Consider the following 20,772-nt stretch of genomic DNA (forward strand, 5'->3'; position numbering starts at 1 on the left):
CTCTTTCTCTATTTGCGCGTAGCGTTTTTCTGTATCTGTCAGCAGTCTCGAGGCATAGGCGATGACTTGGAACCTTCCGTCGTCTTGTTGTTGACGGATAATGGCGCCAAGTCCATACGATGAGGCATCTGCGGTCACTACCGTTTCTTTGTTGGCATCGTAGATGCCCAGTACTGGTTCAGATGATAAGACAGCTTTCCATCTGTCAAATGCGTTTTGCTGGACTGGTCCCCAGACGAACTATTGCTTCTTTGAGAGCATCGCAGTTAGTGGCTGCAGGATTTCGGCGAAGTTGGCTACGAACCGAGCCAGATAGGTCGCCATTCCGAGGACCCTCTGTAGCTCTGTTCTTGATGTAGGCGGTGGCATGTCCATAACAGCCTTGAGTTTTGAAATGTCGGGTCGAATTCCTAGGCTGTCTATTCGGTGACCAAGAAACGTGAGTTCCTGTACACCAAACAAGCATTTGTCCTTGTTGAGAGTAATTCCTGCACTGCAGATCTTTTCAAGGACGTTACGGAGTCTTTCGTCGTGTTCTTCTTTGCAGGATCCCCAAATCAGAACATCGTCCATGAGGCATACTACACCGCTGAGTCCTTCAAGGATGCTTGACAGTTGTTTTTGGAAATGTTCTGGAGCAGATGAGATCCCGAATGGGAGTCGGTTGAAACAAAATCTGCCGAAAGGTGTGATGAACGTGGTGAATTTCTTGCTTTCGTCGCTCAGGGGAATCTGCCAAAACCCGGAGTTAGCGTCGAGTTTCGAGAAGATTTTCGCGCCCTGAAGAAAGCCTAGATTATGTTCGACGGACGGAATGGGATGCCACTCTCAAGACATAGCGATTTAATTCTGTGAAGCCAACGCATATGCGCACTGCTCCAGTCCGCTTTGGTACGATCACCATGGGTGCGCACCATTTTGGTGGGTCACTGACAGGGGAGATGACGCCGATGTCCTCCATACGTTGAAGTTCTTGCTTCGTCTTTTCGTACAGTGGGATCGGGACACGACGTGGCGAGCTTAGAGCAAACGGTTTCGCGTTCTCCTGGAGCTGCAGGTGATATTCCCCAGGGAATGTTCCCAACCCTGTGAACAGTGATGGAAAGTCGACTTTCGGGTTTACCGTCGTTTCGATCCTGTTGATTGGTGAAAGTAGTTGGAGCCCTTCGATAGCCGGCTTTCCTAAAAGGGGTATGGTAACGTCTTGGAGAACATAAATGTTCTGCTCGGACACTCGGTCCTTGTAGGACATTGCGAGGCGTACCACACCTTGTATTGGTAGCGCCTTTCCGTCTGGTCCACGAAGTTGGCGAGGTAAATTCTGCAGTAGCGGCTGTGGTTCAAGCTTGTTGAACACCGCTGGCGGGATTACCGTTTCGTCGGCGCCTGTGTCGATCTTAAATCTCACTGGCTCGGATTGGTTTAACACATCAACCTCCCAACTATTAACTTGCGGAGATGTCACTATTCCAAGGAAACCGACGTTGGGACCTGGAGCTTTTACGAAGTCCACTCTTTTTGACAGGCATACCTCGGAGAAGTGTCCTTTCTTGAGGCAATTTGTGCATACTTTGGACCGCGCTGGACACGAAGTGTGTGGATGCGTGTCTCTTCCACACCACCTGCATCGTGTTTGGTTGTCTGATGGCATGGTCAGCGGACGTTGCTGGTATGGAGTGTTTTCCCTCTGTCTTCTATCGTCAGGAACCTCGCGTTTGTTTGTACTGAGGGCCGTAGAAGCAGTTTTTTCTTTGTCCGATGACGAAATCTTGTGGACGTTCGAATTTCGATCCTGGTTTAGTTCCTCCTGTTGTTTACGCACGCTTTCTACTTGTCGGGCTGTTTCCAGCGCTGTCTGAAGCGTTAGTTCGGCGTTAAGCTGTAGCTTTGCAGAGAGTTTTGAGTCTTGAATGCCGACAACGAAGCGATCCCTAACCAGTTCCTCTCGCAGATTGCCGTAGTCGCAGTCCTTCGACAGGGTATGAAGTGTCGTTGCGAACTCTTCAATGAACTCTCCGTCTTGTTGGGATCTCATGTTGAAGCGTGCCCGCTCGAAAATTATGTTCCGCTTTGGGATGAAGTAGCTGTCAAACCTTTGCAGTACGACGTTAAAATTCTTGGAATCCTCCATGGACAACTGGAAAGTGCTGAGAACGTCCTCTGACTGATCTCCCATTATATAAAGGAAAGCGTCAATTTGGTGCTCCTCAGGCTTTGTGCAAAGCCCTGATGCGGTGCGGAACCGTTCGAAGCGCTTCTTCCACTTGGGCCACTCATTTGGTGACGTAAAGCAGAAAGGTTCAGGTGGCTGAATCATAAACGATGCAATCGAAACAGAATGTTTGAGGCTGGCTTCAGCCATTGCTCACCTTTCTGTGCAGCAGGTGAAGACTGTTCGTTGTTCCTCTATTCTGACACCATGTTTTATGTAATTCCTCTTATTTACATCAGCATAACTGGTCCCTGCTTCGATGGAGTCCAGACCCTGTCTCGTGCGAGTCCAGCTCCCAGTCTCGTGCCCCGTGCAAGCGGGAGCACATCATCTTCACACGCACCTGGTTCGCTCTGGCCACACCCATGGCCAGTCGCTACCACACACACGGGACGCACACACGGTCGTAAAAAAAATAATAAAAGAGAAGAACATATCTTGCAAGCATTCCGCTCTTCGTAACCACGGCAAGAAAATTACAAAAGCTTCGAAAGCTTAAGAAAGGGAACAGAAGCCAAATCAAAGACGCCATACATTTGGGATGAGGAAAGTCGAATTATTGTCCCAAGATGTCGGTGCTGGTCCGGTCCCTAGAGCCGCCAATGGTGCCGAGAAGTCGTGGTGGCTTGGTTGCTTATAGTGTCGAACAGCGCTCACTCACAAGCAGACGCACATCGTCGACGCTTGCTCACGACCCACCAACCATCTTGACGAAGCCTTGCTCGGGGTTCGACCTCCCACACCACTGAAGCCTTGCTTGTTGCTCCAGCCACCGAAGCCTAGCTCTGCGCAGCTTCCGCCTTCCTTCTTTTTTTTTTTCTTTTTCTTCCCTTCCGAGCTCGTGTTTTCGGTGCTCGCGCATCTTACTCAAAACGGAAACCAACAAAGAACAAACATCGTTGTAATTCTGTGACAACAACATGTAGGCCTATTTGTAGGTTGATTCAAATGACAAATATCCATGATTCTCCACATTGGATATCACTTGCCTGTGGTGTGTTATGCAGCCACAAACATATGCCGCCACTACCCATTGGTGTTCGGTGGAGAAGCCTGCTACGTGGCTTCAAAGCATGCAGTCAATAATTTCAACACTAGGAAATTTGACATTGATGTCTCATGAAAATGAACACCTCCGTTCCTACCCAAAAGCGTCCATAATGTGAGCTTTGCATAATAACAGAATAAAATGCAGTTATTCATACGGTTGGTCCCCGAAAATTCTTTTTATATAGGGGAGTGTGCATATTATTGAGACATGACTGTTGACCCGCCCTGCCCGAGTCCTACTAGAGCAACAAAGAAAAACACCTGACACCGATATGCCTCAAGACTGGATACTACGTTGAAATACACGGACGAAATGAAGGAAGATCTGGGCAGGACACGTCGTAACTTTCAACTCAATGGTTTACTTTCGTAAAAAAATATATCTACTGATAGGAAGTAGCACATGCTGTAAGAACACTGTAAACCTGATTCGCATGGTGTGATTTTACTTGCGGTTTTGCTCTTACGACGTCACTCGTGCAGCGAAATAAAGGCATATGGGAAGCTGCAGCGCCTGGCGTCACAGGTGTAAATTTGCAAGCGAAATCGCGTCCTGTGAAGTGGGTTGATGTGACGTCTGAACACTCTCTCCCAGAAACGAGCGTCATTGGCTCTGCAGACCGTGAAATTATTTGTCAGATATTAGTAAGGAGGGTGTGCTCACATGTGTTGTTATTCTAGGATTTCATCAAAAAGCCGTTTACAACTCCCTGTAACGCCGAATTAGAGCGCAGCTCTTGAGGAGGAGGGAAGGGTACTGGGGGGGGGGGGGGTCAAGTGACCTCGGGGGGCGGGGGGTCACGTGACCTTGGGGGTCACGTGACCTTGTGGGAGTCACGTGACCTTGTGGGAGTCACGTGACCTTGGGGCGTCACGTGACGTCGGGGGGTCACGTGACGATACAGATGACGTCATCAGTAGCGTCACTGATGACGCCATCAGTGATGATGATGACGATGCGGATGCCGGTGACGTCATCAGTGACGTCACTGATGACGTCATCAGTGGCTATGACGTCAACGGGGGGTCACGTGACCTCGGGGGGTATCCCCAGGTCACGCGACCCCAGGGGGGGTCACTTGACCTGGGTAACCATCGTGACCCTCGTGAGGGTAACCCTAGTAACCCTTGTGAGGGCAACTCTCGTGACCCTCGTGAGGGTAACTCTCATGACCCTCGTGAGGGTAACTCTCGTGACCCTCGTGAGGTTAACTCTCATAACCCTCGTGACCCTCGTGAGGGTAACCCTCGTGAAGGTTACCCTCACGAGGGTTACTAACCCTCGTAACCCGCGTGAGGGTTACGAGGGTAAGTAACCCTCGTGAGGGTAACTCTCATAACCCTCGTGACCCTCGTGAGGGTAACCCTCGTGAAGGTTACCCTCACGAGGGTTACTAACCCTCGTAACCCTCAAAAGGGTTACCTTCACGAGGGTTACCCTCACGAGGGTTACTAACCCTCGTAACCCTCGTGAGGGTTACAAGGGTAAGTAACCCTCGTGAGGGTAACCCTTGTGAAGGTAACCCTTCTGAGGGTAAAAACCCTCGTAACCCTCGTGAGGGTTACGAGGGTAAGTAACCCTCGTAACCCTCACGAGGGTTACGAGGGTTGCGGTTACGCCGACGCCGACGCCGACGGCGACGGCGACGCCGACGGCGACGCCGCTCAAGCCGGGAACGGGCCCCTAAGAGCTGCGCTCTAAAAGGCATAGTGAATTTTCCTCTTTGCTTTTGTCTTGATTCAAATGTCAAATATCCATGATTCTCCACATTGGATATCACTTGCCTGTGGTGTATTATGCAGCTACAGACATATGTGTCAGTAGCCCATGACACTAGTCTTTTTCTAAGTTGGACTTGCGCTCACAATGGACACAGTGAATTGCTAGGTGACCTTTTGGATAAAATACCAGGGTAACAACTCTTTTCCGAGTGCACCCTTAGTGTCGTTGTCTGACAGAATTTCACCCTCTGTGGAACTAGTGGCGCTGGTTTCTGAGGGAGTGCATTTTGACCTTACAATGTTCTGCCAGCAGGTGTCAGTTTTAACTCTTTAGACGCTTTCAGGGAGTCAGTTACTTGAGTTGCCACCAGTCGGCGCCCTCCGCACGCTTTCCGGGCCGCCATAGTTGACCTTCAGTTTGTCGCCGTTGCTCCGCGTAATGTTCACCACCGGTGCTGGTCACCGGTGGTGAACACCGGCACTGGTCACCACCGCTGCTTTGCTTCCGTGTTCGTTTACGTTCCCCGTTGAAGTCGAGTGTTTTCTTTAGGTCTTTATGATATTTCTGGCTTTCATTTAATCATTTAATATCTATATTTCAATTTAAATCTTGTATCTTCTTATCAATAGATTGGAATCGGACAGCGACTGTATGACGGTACAAGATAATGGCCTAGGTATCAAAGACCATGTAAGTTCATCATGTTCTTTTGTTTTTGTCGCTAATAAAGGGTAGTCAACACCATGCGACATAATAAAATTTCAACACACGCTGTGAGGCTATTGCAGTCGTGCTTCTTGCTGCATGTGCGCGCTTGTAGACATCGTTTCCGTGGATAAAAGCCGAACCGCATGGAAGCGTATTAGCGAGCGACGAGACGAGCGAAGGTGACAACGACGTGTCAGCGACGAAAATTCTTAATGTCGCCCGTCGCGGCGCTCGGCTTTGGGATTTCTAGAAAATGTCGCTCATCGTCTTGGTCGCTTGCTCCCGTCTCTTCCATGCGGTTTGCCTTGTCGCGCAACTGACCGAGCGGCATCGAAACGGGTCGCCGTCGCTTGTCTCGTGGCTTGCCAAGTCGCTTGCGTCCAGTTTATACTTAATATCCAGACGCCATTGGTTCAGTGCTGCATCAAAATTAATTAAGTATAAGCCGCATACAAGCGATTTGGCAAGCGACGAGACAAGCGACGGCGACTCGCTTCGCTGTCGCTCGATCAGTCGCGTGACGAAGCAAACCGCATGAAAGCGACGGGAGCAAGTGACCAAGACGACCAGCGACGTTTCCTAGAAATCCAAAAATCGAGCAATGGGACAGGCCACTGTGAGAAATCTTCGTCGCTGACTCTCATCGTTGTCGTCGTCGCTCGTCTCACCGTTCGCAAGAGCGCTTAGATGCGGTTCGGCTTTTACTTAGTGAAACGATGTCTAAAGCACGCACATACAGCGAGAAGCACGACTCTGATAGCCTAACTGCGTCAGTTGAAATTGTTATGTGTCGCAATTCTGTTGACTGCCCTTTATTAGCGATAAAAACGAAAGTATGTGATGAACTTAATGGTATCTGAAGCCTGGGCCAGAATCTTGTATCGTCAATCCATTCGATGTCCGATTCCCCATTCTATAAATAAGAAAATACATCTTATATGTTCAAATATAGATATCAAATGATTAAGTGAAAGCCAGAAATATCAAAAAGACCTAAAGAAAACACACGATTTTGATGCGGAAGGTAAAAGAACTCGAAAACAAAGTTCCGGTGGGGGCCGGTGCAGCACACAACGCGGAGCAACTCCCAGAAACTGAAGGTCGGCTATGGCGGCAGGGTCACGTGACGTCAAGATGGCGTGACGTCCATGACATGTTGCCTGAAAGGGTCTATATGGAATTCTTTTTAGAGCGCAGCTCTTAGGGGCCCGTTCCCGGCTTGAGCGGCGCCGCCGTCGCCGTCGGCGTCGGCGTAACCAAGGTCACCCAAGGTCACGTGACCCCCAAGGTCATCCCAAGGTCACGTGACCCCCAAGGTCACGTGACCCCAGAGGTCACGTGACCCCTCCCCTAGTGTCACGTGGCCCACAAGGTCACGTGACACCCAAAGTCTCGTGACTCCCCAAGTCACGTGACCCCCAAGGTCACGTGACCCCCCGAGGTCACATGACCCCCATCGAGGTCATGTGACCACCCCGAGGTCACGTGACCCCCCCCCCCAGGGTCATGTGAACTCCTCCCCCGAGGTCACGTGACCCCCGCCGAGGTCACGTGACCTTCCCGATGACGTCATCGTCACTGATGACGTCACCGGCATCCGCATTGTCATCATCATCATCACTGATGACGTCATCAGTGACGTCACTGATGACGTCACCGACATCCGCATCGTCATCGTCATCATCGCTGATGACGTCATCGGAGTCCGCATCGTCATCGTTACTGATGACGTCATCAGTGACGTCACTGATGACATCATCGGCATCGTCACGTGACCCCCAAGGTCACGTGACCCCCCAAGGTCACTACACCCTCCCCCGGTACCCTTCCCTCCTCCTCCTCAAGAGCTGCGCTCTAATTCGGTGTTACAGGGAGTTGTAAACGGCTTTCACTTTTTTTTATATGAATCATTCAGTTGAAAGTTATGCCGCGTCCTATCCAGATATTCCTTCGTTCTGTCCGTGTCTTTTTGGCATATTATTCAGCGATGAATAACCAACTAGCCCAACTTGCCACTTAAGCCCCAAGACCATGCAGCATGCATACAAAGATATCTTTTGACACGCTTGCAATTACTTGTGCTTTTTTCATGAGTCCCGAAAAATGGCAAGCCTGCCAAAGGTATTTTTGCGTGCATGCTGAATCTGTTGAAGTCTGGTCGGGGTCGGTTGCTTCTGTTGGTCGCTTTGGTAGGACTCCAGCGTTATATGTCTGATTCCATTTTACATTGACATTTTAAAATACAATTTCACAAGACTATGGCTAGCATTTTTTCGTATCTATTGATTCAATATACTTAAGTTAGACTGAATGTTTTTCTGGTCTAATTTTTTATGTCGCGTTTTATTTACTGGGGAATTTGGTTTTTGTGGTATTATATCTTCAGGGCTGTCAGTGGATGTTGAACCACTTTATATTGTAATTTTATACGTATGCAACATAAACATCAAAAAGCACTTCTATGCCTTAAAAAAAGCATAAAAATCATTGTCTTTATAGTGGAGTGTGCGAATTGTTCGGCTTTGCTATCAAGAGAAACAAAAAAAATTTACCTTGCGGCAATTCAAAATTTGCTTTCAGATGATCTGAGCAACCTTCCACAGTACTGCATGTTAAATGTGGTGTTCACATTTAGGTGCTCTAACTGGCTTTTATTGTGCCTGTACTAACAGTAGTATACTACAAGTAGACGGAAACCATGCTTGTCACTTTTGACTTCTGTAGTTCCTGCGTTACGTAGTCTCCTGCAATATAAAAGTCTCAATGGGAGCGCCTCGCCGAGGCAGTGGCAGATAAGGGCACTTTGTGCGCTCTGGGAGTTTTCAATATACCCGAGGGGAGGACTCACTCGGGGCTCAGCTAAAGTGCAACACACGCTTATTAGTTTTCGATTTCGCGGTGGAGAGCAGTTCAACAGCATAATATCACGGCAGCTGATTCAGAAATTACTGTCTGAGAGAAACTGGCCAGAGTCAAGGCAATAATTTTGACCGTTAAAGTGCGAGGTCCATGCCATCCTTCTAATTAATGATTGCGCTCTTCACCGCACTTTTTTTTCTTTTCTTTTTTTCATACATGAGACTCGAGTGTAACTTTAACATTTGTTTATTTGACAGCGCATGTTCTAAAGTTTCACACCAGAAACAACTGATAAGAAAAACAGTGATGAGCATGCTTGCTTCGAGCCTTCGTGACCATATCTCTGGGAGTAATGCCGATGGAGCGCACTCTTTGGCCAGACCCACGGTGGAAGATATAGATTTAGGTGATGACTCTCTGTCTCGCGCGGCGACCACACTATGTTCGGCGCACCAAGCGGGCTTCACTCGCACGGGGATAGATGGCGCACACGTATAGAGGGGCTTGTGAAGGCTTGTTAGAGCGTTTGTGAGGGAAATTATGCATTCTTTACTCGGTCCCGGTGTACTGTGTAGTGAAATGATGGATTTATGTTGGCACACTGGCACTGATTGCCCTTTTCCCCGTGCAATTGCTGTTATTTTTTTTTAACGAGAACATTTAGATGATCACTCAACGTGACAAAAATACTCGTATAAATATAAAACTTCCCGGCCCCCATAATGTACTTAGCCTTCAATAATTTAGAGTGAACACCTGGGTCGTGCTGGCATGTTTTGTCAAACATGTTTGATAACAGTTCTCTAAATTGTTTACACACATTGCGCGGCTTTATATGAGGTCGGGTGATTTTTTCCACCCGCTCCTGCGTTGTTGAAAAAAATTAAAATATAATAATGGTACACAGTGGGGCCTAAATAATTCTTTACATGCGCATAAATGTTTTAGCATTACAAATGGTTTATACATACGATGTCAACTTGTACTGTGGAACATACAGACCTTGTGAGCAGAAACATTTTCTATTTATGATGACAGAGTGACTAGAATGATGACACAGTATGTTGACATACTTACTGACATGATGACACAGTGACTGAAAGTCAAACAATAGTAGCGGTTATAAGACATAAATAACTTTTCATCTATAGTCTCACAAGATGGTGTCATCCCGTCTTACAGGTAAAAAATACCTGACAAGTATTTTTGCTTTAAAATGTGAATAAAAGCTGAATTCACTGCATACTACCAAAGAACGCCATCTCCTTCATCCTTTGTTTCTCGCCCATGCCCTAAGACGAGCGCTGCTTTGCTCAATTCTTTATTTCTTGAGCTTGTTTGTTCCTACTCATCGTAACATGCTTACTGTGTTGGCACATTCGCATGCTGAAGTAGTAGTGGAACAACTGGGCAATTGTTTCTTTATGTTCAGCGTATGGAAACGTTATAGTGCATGTGTCAAGAACACTGTCGATTGTGTCCAAGTAGACAGTCTGGTGGCTTTTAGTTTCCACGAAGAACTGTTCCGCTTTCTTCAGTAGCTGGAAAAATTCTTGTTGGGGTGTATAAGGCCTCCTCTGTATAAGGCCTTCTCTGCTTCAGTAGAGGTGTTCTTGTCGATGCTGAAAGCGGACAGGCATGCAGGGCAGCGTGTAGGATTTTTATTTTCACGCTCGAAAAGCCAGTTACATAAAATAGCATGCAGTCCACAGCCTTGGTTTCTTGACCCTTTTCTGTCCAGACATCTTCGCATTCCCAGTCTTCGACATAAATTAGACTGTCATGCTTGGTCTTCCTTTGTTAAACGAGATGAGGAGACTAGGTATCAACTTGCGATCGGCCTTCGGGATTGCACGACGCCACTGCTCCAGGCGAGTGTCATTCAAAAGAGCTTTAAACAAGGACACTCGCTCTGCGCAGTTTTGGTACCCCGAATTGCAGTTGGGAACGAAGCACGTTTTTCCCACCCTTATAGCATAACTTCTTTTTCGTGTTAAGGCTTATCTTCGTGCACGATGGTGGCACCGGTTATTGACACAGCACCAAAGCAAAAGATGAGGCCAGTCGCTGACCGCACACCACCACCACACCGCGAAAATGGCGAGCAAGCTACGCCCCCGACATCGTGGCCACCGAGGAGAGACCTCATACCCACGGTGCTTAGAGTGCCTTCATACACACGCGCTTTTGCTTGAGTGGTGACATCTCAGCCATTTTTCCGCCCAATCGCTTTTTTTATGAATTATGAAGTGCGCGCAATCCGGTGTCACTCAGCTCGAGCGCGTAGCTTTGGCTAATGCATAGACGCCATTTTACCGCCCAAATCACGCACCGAGTGCGCGAAAGCGTCACGCGCTGGCAGATACAGGACAACAATGGATGTCTTCACCCTGAGACAGACAGACATGTAGGCACCCTAACGGTGCTCACACCTCAGCGCCCTCCGCGGCGGCGCGGAACAACTACACTTCGTTTCACCTGATGTTGTACCGCAGCGAAGGCTAGAACCGCGAGCTCATAGCGTTAGCAGCTGCTCTTAAGTCATGAGAGCTTGTGCCGCCGGGATGTGCCCCAGAGCAAGGAGCTCGCGCTTTCAGCCTTTCCTGCGGTACATCATAAGGTGAAACAGAGTATACTCCTTGTTCGAGGCTAGCTCTGAACACGATCTCGTCGCTCGCTCCCCGCGGGAAGAGCGGCCAGAGTCACCACCTAAATGCATTTTTTTCACCGCGGCCAGACCTAAACAAAAAAAAAAAGTGAAAGCCGCTTACAACTCCCTGTAACGCCGAATTAGAGCGCAGCTCTTGAGGAGGAGGGAAGGGCGCTGGGGGGTGGTTAGACTAACCAGGGGGGTCACGTGACCTTGGGGGGTCACGTGAGCCCCAATGCCGATGATGTCATCACTGACGTCACTGATGACGTCATTAGTGACGTCACTGATGACTTCAACAGTGATGATGACGACGACGATGCGAATGTCGGTGACGTCATCAGTGACGTCGCTGACGACGTCATCAGTGATGATGACGATGACGATGCGGATGCCGGTGACGACATCAGTGACGTCACTGATGACGTCATCAGTGATGAAGACGATGACGATGCGAATGTCGGTAACGTCACCGGCATCCACATCGTCATCGTCATCATCACTGATGACGTCACCGGCATCCACATCGTCATCGTCATCATCACTGATGACGTCACCGGCATCTACATCGTCATCGTCATCATCACTGATGACGTCACCGGCATTCGCATCGTCATCGTCATCATCACTGATGACGTCACCGGCATCCACATCGTCATCGTCATCATCATTGATGACGTCACCGGCATCCACATCGTCATGGTCACTGAAGACGTCATCATCATTGATGTCATCATCACTGATGACGTCACCGGCATCCACATCGTCATCGTCATCATCACTGATGACGTCACCGGCATCCGCATCGTCATCGTCATCACTGATGATGGTGTGAAATGCTTGCAATTCTTCGTCGGTGGTCTGTAGACGAGCCAGCAACTCCAAGTCTAGAGCAGAACAGGCTGGGGTGTTCACGGCGTCGATCCGGCTGAGGACATCAGCGGGGACGTTGTCAACTCCTTTAACGTGCCGAATGTCCGTTGTGAATTCGGCCAAGAAGGCTAGCTGGCGAATCTCACGTGGTGTGTAATGAGAGCCGGAATTGCTGATGGCGTAAGTTAGGGGCTTGTGGTCAGTCCATATGGTAAATGGCCGTCCCTCGACGAAATGTCGAAAGTGTCGTACAGCCAAGTAGGCAGCCAAGAGTTCACGTCCGAAAACGCTGTAGCGCGTTTGCGCTGGCTTGAGCTTCTTAGAAAAGAAACCAATCGGCCGCCACTCTCCGTCGACTTTTTGTTGTAGCACCGCTCCTACGGCTGTGGCAGATGCGTCAGTCATCAGCGATGTTGGGGCATCATGCTTAGGATGTACTAGCATTGTTGCTTCTGCAAGTGAGTTCTTTACCTCGCAGAAAGCTCGTTCCGCATCTTCGTTCCAAGGAAGGGATGACGTTTTTCGTTCTTGTTTTGTTAGGAGGACCTCAAGATGTTCGAGCAGTTTGGCGCAGTTCGGAAGGAAACGTCGGTAAAAATTGACCAAACCGAGAAACTGGCGAAGTTTGGTGGTCGAAGTCGGCCTCGGGAAATCTTTGATGGCTTGTACCTTTGATGGCAATGGACGGATGCCCGAGGAGTCAAGCCGATGACCAAGAAATTCCAATTCCGGAACTCCGAATACACTTTTCGTGGCGTTGATGACAATGCCGTGGCTGCGCAGTCGTTCGAAGAGGAGGTCTAAGTGGGTCGTGTGCTCTTCCGGTGACTTGCTGGCTATGAGCAAATCGTCTACGTACGCGAAGACAAAAGGTAATCCTCGTGTGACAGCGTCGATGAACCGTTGGAATGACTGAGCCGCATTTCTGAGGCCAAAGGGCATGCGGAGAAATTCAAAAAGTCCAAACGGTGTCGTGATCGCTGTTTTCGGGATGTCTTCTTCGGCCACGGGAATTTGGTGGTAGGCCCGCGTCAGGTCAATCTTTGAGAAGATCTTCGCGCCTTGTAGGTTCACCGTGAAATCCTGGATGTTAGGTAGAGGGTACCTGTCCGGTACAGTGTTCTTATTTAGTGCACGATAATCGCCACACGGCCGCCAGTCTCCATTTTTCTTCGACACCATGTGTAATGGAGACGCCCAGCTGCTAGACGAGGGTCGGATGATGCCAAGGTCCAACATGTGTTCAAACTCTTGGCGAGCATCGCGGAGTTTCTCTGGGGCTAGACGGCGGGGACGACAATAAACAGGTGGTCCTGTCGTCACGATGTGGTGTTGCACGTCGTGCGAGACGGGTTTGGTCCAATCAGGTGACTGAGTAAGGCTCGGAAACTTACTCAGCGAAGTCTTGAACGCTTCTTCCGGGATCGTGCAGGCAGAGGTGTAGACTGAATTGTCGTCCGTTGCGATACCATGGATGGAAAGTCGCGTGGTGGAGTCTATCAGTCGCCTGCTTCTAACATCCACGAGGAGTTTGTAGTGGTTGAGAAAGTCCGCGCCGAGAATTCCTTGAGTGACGTCGGCCACCAGGAAGATCCACCGGAAAACCCGCCGGAGGCCGAGGTTAAGGGTGATCGACCGTTCTCGGTAGACTGGGATGGCGCTGTTGTTCACTGCGCGCAGAAAATAGATCGGTGTCAAGGAACGGTCGGCACGCGTTGCTGAAACTGCGCTGACCTCGGCTCCGGTGTCGACGAGGTACCGGTTTTTGGTGGCTCGGTCACACACGTAGAAAAGGCGACTTTCGTCGGGGCCCTGACCACTCGTCGCCTCTAGAGGTCGGCCGGCCTGTTTCCCTGCCATGAACAGGGGCGAAGGCAATGCCGGGCGTTGGCACCGAAGCGGCGGTGGTAGTAGCAGACCCCGGCAGGGCTCGGTGATCGCGTGTTTTCGCCGCGTGTCCGACGAGATGTCGATTCGCCGCGTGCCCGACGAGACGTCGAACGTCTGCGATGTGACTCACGAGGGTGCGGGGTGCGGCCTCGTGTAGCTGCGACGACGATCTCCTCCAAACGTTGGCAAAGCTGCTCGATGTTGGCCTGGGGAGGCTGGCTGTTAGCGGCCGATCCAGAGTCCAGAGCTGTTGGTTGCTGTGGAGCCACGGTAACATTGGCGACGGATGGAGTGGTCACCTCCATCACGGCGTCGGCCAGCGCGGCAAGTCCGGTGAGGTCCAACGTTGTTGCTGTTGCCAAAACCATCTGGACATTGGAAGGTAGCCTTTGCAAGAACAGCTCGCGGAGGAATACGTCGTCCAGATTGTTAGAGCGCTCTCCAAGAAGCTGGGTCATGCGTCGCAGCAACTGGCTTGGCCGCCGATCCCCGAGCTCTTCCGCCGAGAGAAGCTGCTGCACGCGGGAGCGTTCCGAAATCTCGGTGCGCTGGAGCAGAGCATTCTTCAGTTGGTCATACGGTGTTGCTGGAGAGGGATTTGCCAGAACGTCGTAGACTTCGTCGGCTGCAGCTGGTGAAAGAGCCGAGACGACGTGGTGGTACTTCCGACCTTGTGTGGTGACCCCAGCGAGGTGGAATTGTGATTCCGCTTGCAGGAACCAAACTCGCGGATTGCGGTCCCAGTATGGTGGAAGGCGTACTGCGGCTGCTGCAACAGTGGCTGGCGGCGGGTCCGAAGGCTCTCCTTGCTGCATTTCACCCGTTCTAGTTGGCGATCACGTCCGGGTCACCAAATGTGGTGAAAGAAACAGGCAGGAGACGGACGTTCCAAAACAACGTTCTATTTCAGTGGTGTCTCGGCAGGAACTGCTCTTCGTGAGCGCGTGAGCGCGTGAGCGTATAGCGAGCGCGCGCGTCTTTTTCTCTTTTTCCAGTGGCGAGACTGGACTCGCTTGTCGGTGCGTCCAGTCCCTACAATGGCATCAGTGATGATGACGATGACGGATGATGGCATCAGTGATGATGACGATGACGATGTGGATGCCGGTGACGTCATCAGTGTCGATGACGTCATCGGGGGGTCACGCGACATCGGCGGGGGTCACGTGACCTCGGGGGGTCACGTGCCTCCCCACGAAGTCACGTGACCCCGGTGGGGGGCTCGCGCGGTGCATTATGGGATATTTCCCATGATGCACCGCGCGGTTACGCCGACGGCGACGGCGACGGCGACGGCGACGGCGACGCCGACGCCGCTCAAGCCGGAAACGGGCCCCTAAGAGCTGCGCTCTAAAAAAAAAAAAACCACATCTCCACGTCCTGAATGATGTTGATTTGGGTGAAGCTCTGGTGGTGCTTGTCTGCGTAGACGCTGAGCCGCAGCATGCCGAGCCTTTCGATCGTTTCCATCCATGTGACGCTGCGGTCAAATGATCAAATATGTATATAACCACGTTCCAAACTACACATTCTCTTTCTGGCATTGACGACAACGAATGAAAGGCTCGGCATGCTGCGGCTCGCCGTCTACACAGAAAAGCACCACCAGAGCTTTGCCCCAATCAACATCATTCACCACGTGGAGATGCGGTTTCTTTTTTTTTTTGCCCTACACGAGCACGGGAGCACGTTCTCACGTGCTCGTGAGCAAGTGAGCGCGTGAGCTCACGAGCAGGAGCATGTGCACCCGAAGACGGACGGACATATGGACATGGCTAGGAGCTTCGCCCCTAAAACTGTTCGCAAGATCCCAACCAGTTGAGCCCAGAGTGAGAGTCCTTTCCTCGAGGCAGAACTTAATCACACGAAGCGCACATAGCTCTTCCAACCACTGCCATCTCAGCCACGCACTTTCAGTAGGTATTCTGTATTGAAGGAGACTGAGAATACCACAAAGACCATTTGGGTATCCTTTCTGCTGTGTTATAATTTAGTTAGGAGCAAATTTATAGTTCATGTAAAACGTGTTTACGAAACATGCATTACTGTTTATCCTCTTCCTTCTCCAGGTGCTGCTATCCAACTCTACGTCGTGGCCATAAAGTGGCCATGGGGTGAACCATCGACAATTGCTGTCATGAGTACTCGGATCGGCAGAGTCACCTGCTAGCTGAGAAGCCCTGTTACCAGGCAGGAGATACTCGACCAGCTACCTGCCTTATTCAGCATCCAGCCTATGTCACTCTAGTGGGACTCGAGCATTATGTCCGAGTCCCACTAGATCGACAAACAGAAACAGACGACATGGATTAGCGTCCAACCCATGCAGCATGGCTGTGATGGTACAGTGCTAATCACACTTGCCTATAACGCGCGAGCGTGCGGCTTTCTCCGGGGAGCGCTAGACTGGTGGCATTCGCGGAAACTATGCTAGTCACGTGGCGGAACTTGGAACGACCCGCTCGAGGGGTGTCCTGTCCACTCTATCAGCTGGCGGCGAACACGGAAGGCTGCTCGCGCGCTTTTTACAAACATCATTGCTCGAACAATAAACAAACGATAAAGGCGTATCAACGATGTCGTCATCAAAAATGGGAAAAATTGGAATCGGAAAATGAAACGACCGAATGCGGAAAAAAGAACACTGTTGATATGCTCACAACAGCGCGCAAGCAATGAACGGTCATATAAGCGGTCAGAAGCGAGCGTGAAGCGTGCTGCGAGCAGCCTTCCGCGTTCGCCGCCAGCTGATAGAGTGGGCAGGACACCCCTCGAGCGGGCCGTTCCATGTTGCGCCACGTGACTAGCTTAGTTTCCGCGAATACCACCGGTCTAGCGCTCCCCGGATAAAGCCGCATGCTCGGGCGTTATAGACAAGTGTGATTAGCACTGTACCTCTAGCAGGCTTATATTCGTTTGGTGCTCGTGAAATAAGCACGAGTGATTGTAAGCCTGCCAAAGATACACTCGCTTGCATGATGCTTGTGTTTAAGCATACCCTTTTTTATTCTGCAAAGCCTGTCAAATCGCGAGACTAAATCGCCGTTCACACATATGCAACCGAGTAGGACCGAGAGAGACCAGACCGGTTTTTAAGCCTCTTGCGACGTCTTAGGACCAGGTCCGCTGCAGCGTATCTGGTCCTAAGATGTCGCAAGAGGCTTAAAAACCGGTCTGGTGTCTCTCGGTCTTAGTCGGTTGCATATAGACGATTGCAAGCTGGGCGACTGGCCGCCGCCGTGCTCTGCTGGAGCAGGCACGCCCGTGCGATTACGAGCTTGCGAAAGCTACGTTCACCCGCGCGTTGCACGCGCTTGGACGCATGGGGCACCACTTGCGGCGCCATGCTTGCAATTGTCTATATGTGAACGGTGCTTCAGGTTTGAGGTTTGTCGCTGTCGTTTGTTTCTATTCGTCGCTGTAGTGGGACTCGGGCATAAGCCAGCACCATGCACTAAATATGAAATAAAAAACGACTGTATCGAACTTGATTCAATTTAGCAGCTTCATTTGCATGCCAACAACACAATAAATACAACAGCTCGGACAAAAATTACATAGCAGCTTCATTATGCGTCAGGCACTAAATCCCAACCAACGTAGCAACCAGTTTTGTTTTGTTTTTTGTGCACACAGCACCGAAGATTGGAGATGTTCCTGGCCTAGATGCCACAAAAACATCCTTTGAATGACAACGTAAGGCTTCCTTGGGAGTACTCCGTAAATTTTCTGTGTAGCCAAGATTAAATGACCAGAGAGCTCCCACTCTGGCCCACACTGCATTTACACCGTTTTGCCAAGCTTGACTGACCACTGTACTGCCAGCATGGCCCAGGCTGCATTTAGACCGTTTTGCCAAGCTTGGCCGACCACTGAACTGCCAGCATGGCCCATGCTGGTTTTGCACCGCATTGCCAAACTTGTCTAGATAGGAACCCCCACTGAACTGCCGGGCCGGCTAGCCAGGCTGGGGCTGCTTAGCGCCAGGGTTGTAAAAGTTACTTTAAAAATGTACCTAAGATACAGTTACAGTTACTCATACGAAAATGTACCTAGGTGCGTATCTAGCTAGTCGCTTTAAAACGTACCTAGGTGCAGGTACCGTTACTTCAAAGGTACCTTTTATTTTCACGTCAAGTGTTTTTCTCAATTTTGTCACATTATTATTGGAAGTAAAAGCTTTGTATACTGGGATGTACACAAAAACAAGTTTGATAAACGTGCTTTATTGGTGTCAATGGGAGAAATAAGTCAAAACGCTATCACCAGAACGTTCGGAGACTTTATCTTTTTCACTTGAGCGCTTGATTTGACCTCAGAATCAGGACTTCTTTGAAATGTTCATCCGGCATCTTCGATTGCAGTTTGGTAGCAATTGTTCCTCCTATGGTAAAAACGCGCTCCACCGTCGCACTGCTTGGAAGCCCTGTGTTGAATTTTAAGAACACGCTTCTTACCAGCGGCATGTGCTTGATATAGTCCAGACTTCTTGTCGGAGCAAGTTCGGTGCACTGTAAAACTCCTGCTCCCATGAAGTAGATGAGGACGATGTTTCGAAGTTAAATAGTGCTCACAGTCTTCTTTATCCTCACCACTTTGTTCGCCTGACGACGCTTTTTTTATAGTTGATGTTCGCCGAAGTTCGTTCTTTAGATAATCCCAGGCCCGCTTCCGCTCCACTTCCTTGTCTATCCATGCAACCTTAAATTTTGGATGGCGTACGGCAGATATTATCAAATGTTTTTCTTGCTCCATACCTTCATGCCTCTTATTGATCGCCGCGATTAAGCTCTCGACCACCGGGCAGCAGTACCTCAAGTTCTCCGTCAGCAACGCGGACATTTGTTTGCATTATGGGTGGAACCAGCTGAACATTTAAGGAAGAAGACCTACAGTGAAGCCACTGTAGGCAGGAGATATGCCATGAACATGCTGTTTTCGCGCTGGAGAAGAGCTATAGCTTGTGCGAGAGGTGTAAACACGTGAACATACTCATCAATAAAGTCAATGCCTGACTTCGTGAATCGAGGAATTTAAAAATTCTCACAAACTTCCTTCAACTTTCCCTCACTGTGAACAAGCATTCCGTGAAGCGATTTGAGGCAATCGTATGTAGAGTTCCACCGCGTGAGGACAGGCGTGGGCAAATATCCATCACAGCTTGAAGAGATAGCGTCAGCAACCACATTAGACCTCGCTTGCTTCTTCCATAATGCCGAGCACTTGCTGAAAGTCTGCCTTATTTGCTTCTTCAGCTGCGGCGACGATTCTTCAGCGCTCTCCACGTCCTGCAGAATTAGAAGTAACATCAACCAATTGCCGCTGTAAGAGTTTGCCTATTTACCTTCGTTGCGATCATATTCAGCATATGGCGCACACAGCGCTGGTGATGAGGAAGTGAGTAGACCCCATCAGATTGGTCGTGAGCTTCGAGGACGTTATAGATTTAAACAGGTGCACAGATTTCCACCGGATAGTGGTGCCCGAGAGTCCCGACAGGCCGGAGCCAGTCGGCGAGAAACAGACACCGGAGGAGCCTCCAACTCGGTAGAAGTTGGCAAATGGCAAAACAGAAGGGCCCGTGGAGCCAATAAGGTCACTGGAGTGAGGCACGTGACAGTGCTGCACAGATGTCCACATCAGAGTTGAGTCCTCACGTGCCTTACTCTCACGCTCCAATTGGCTCACCGAGTACACAGCTTCCACTGTTTACGAAGTCCCGCTCAAACTCGCTTGTTGACCTGGCTTGCCCTTCAGCGCCAGCACTGCCATCGAAGCCATCGGCGGGTCCAGAAGACGTCGGCCGCATGGAGAAACGAAGAGTCGAGTGTACACGCACCTAACCTTCGCAACGCAACGACGAGCGAAAGTCCTCAAGCTTTCGCGTTTTTTCTTTCGTTTTTAGGAAGGAAGAGAATATTTTACCGCGAGCGCGATTAGGAGCTCGTGTCACAGAAAATTTGTCGGATGTCGGTTGCGTCGGTGGCGTGACGGGAAATTTCTGAATGGTCGATTGGGTCGTCACGTCACAGCCACATGACTTCGCGCGGGGATTTCAAACAACCCACAACGCTCATGTGAAACATGACGTCACGCGTGGAATGAAGGTGGTTAAAGAAATACGACTTAATGGTCGCCGCATGTTTCAAATGATCCCACTTAATAAACGGATTCATTTGCCTTAAAAAAAACTTTGAAGAATTTACGCAGGATCTCACGCACGACCCTTCGGTTGCGAGTCAGACATGCTACCGACTAGGCAACGGAGGGCTTGGGAATTGCACTGCGATCCTGCCATCATTAGAGTGCCTCGATGTCTTTCTGTGTCAGAGTAAAGGCATTATCGCATCGAGTCTTGTTAGCGCGTGCCGAGCAAACACATAAATAAACCTTGCGGGGTAAAATGGCATCAAAGCACTGGCAAAAGCTTCTCGAACGCGCCGGGAGTGTTGTATCATAAGAACTAGGTCGTTGTGTGACTCAAGAGCAGGAGAAGCGATTGAGAAGGCCATGCGAACGGGGCCCGATAACCCTATCGCGTTCAACTCTTAAAAGCGAAGGTAAATCGTCCTCCCAGTTTTTTTTTTTTCTTCACTAATATTTTCAGTTTTGTAAAGTGCAAAATTTGAGTTCGATATATTGCGTGGAAACACTACATGATGTTAAATTGCTTTACGACCGTAACTATAATTTATTTTCAGTTATACGTTATATTGTATTTTCTACGATTTTGACGAAGTGAATAGAAAAGTACCTGTAAAAAGTAACTTCCCTTAGTTACAAGTTACTGGAAAATGTACCTAAGAT

General features: G+C 49.7%; 1 protein-coding gene across 1 annotated transcript; it reads right to left on the reverse strand.

Annotated features, from left to right (window-relative positions):
* Positions 1–13,900: 13,900 nt before the first annotated feature.
* LOC115320791 lies at positions 13,901–14,869 on the reverse strand. The gene has a single exon (XM_029980973.4). It carries the CDS (start codon positions 14,778–14,780, stop codon positions 13,905–13,907), a length of 876 nt encoding a protein of 291 aa, XP_029836833.1. The 5' UTR covers positions 14,781–14,869; the 3' UTR covers positions 13,901–13,904.
* Between the last annotated feature and the right edge of the window lie 5,903 nt (positions 14,870–20,772).

This window comes from Ixodes scapularis, unplaced genomic scaffold (assembly GCF_016920785.2).
Source record: "Ixodes scapularis isolate PalLabHiFi unplaced genomic scaffold, ASM1692078v2 PGA_scaffold12__126_contigs__length_90152505, whole genome shotgun sequence".
NCBI lineage: Eukaryota > Metazoa > Arthropoda > Arachnida > Ixodida > Ixodidae > Ixodes > Ixodes scapularis.

Bases quoted from the DNA above. Each gene is read 5' to 3' on its own strand.
- LOC115320791 (XM_029980973.4), bottom strand. From the start codon at position 14,780: ATGCAGCAAGGAGAGCCTTCGGACCCGCCGCCAGCCACTGTTGCAGCA.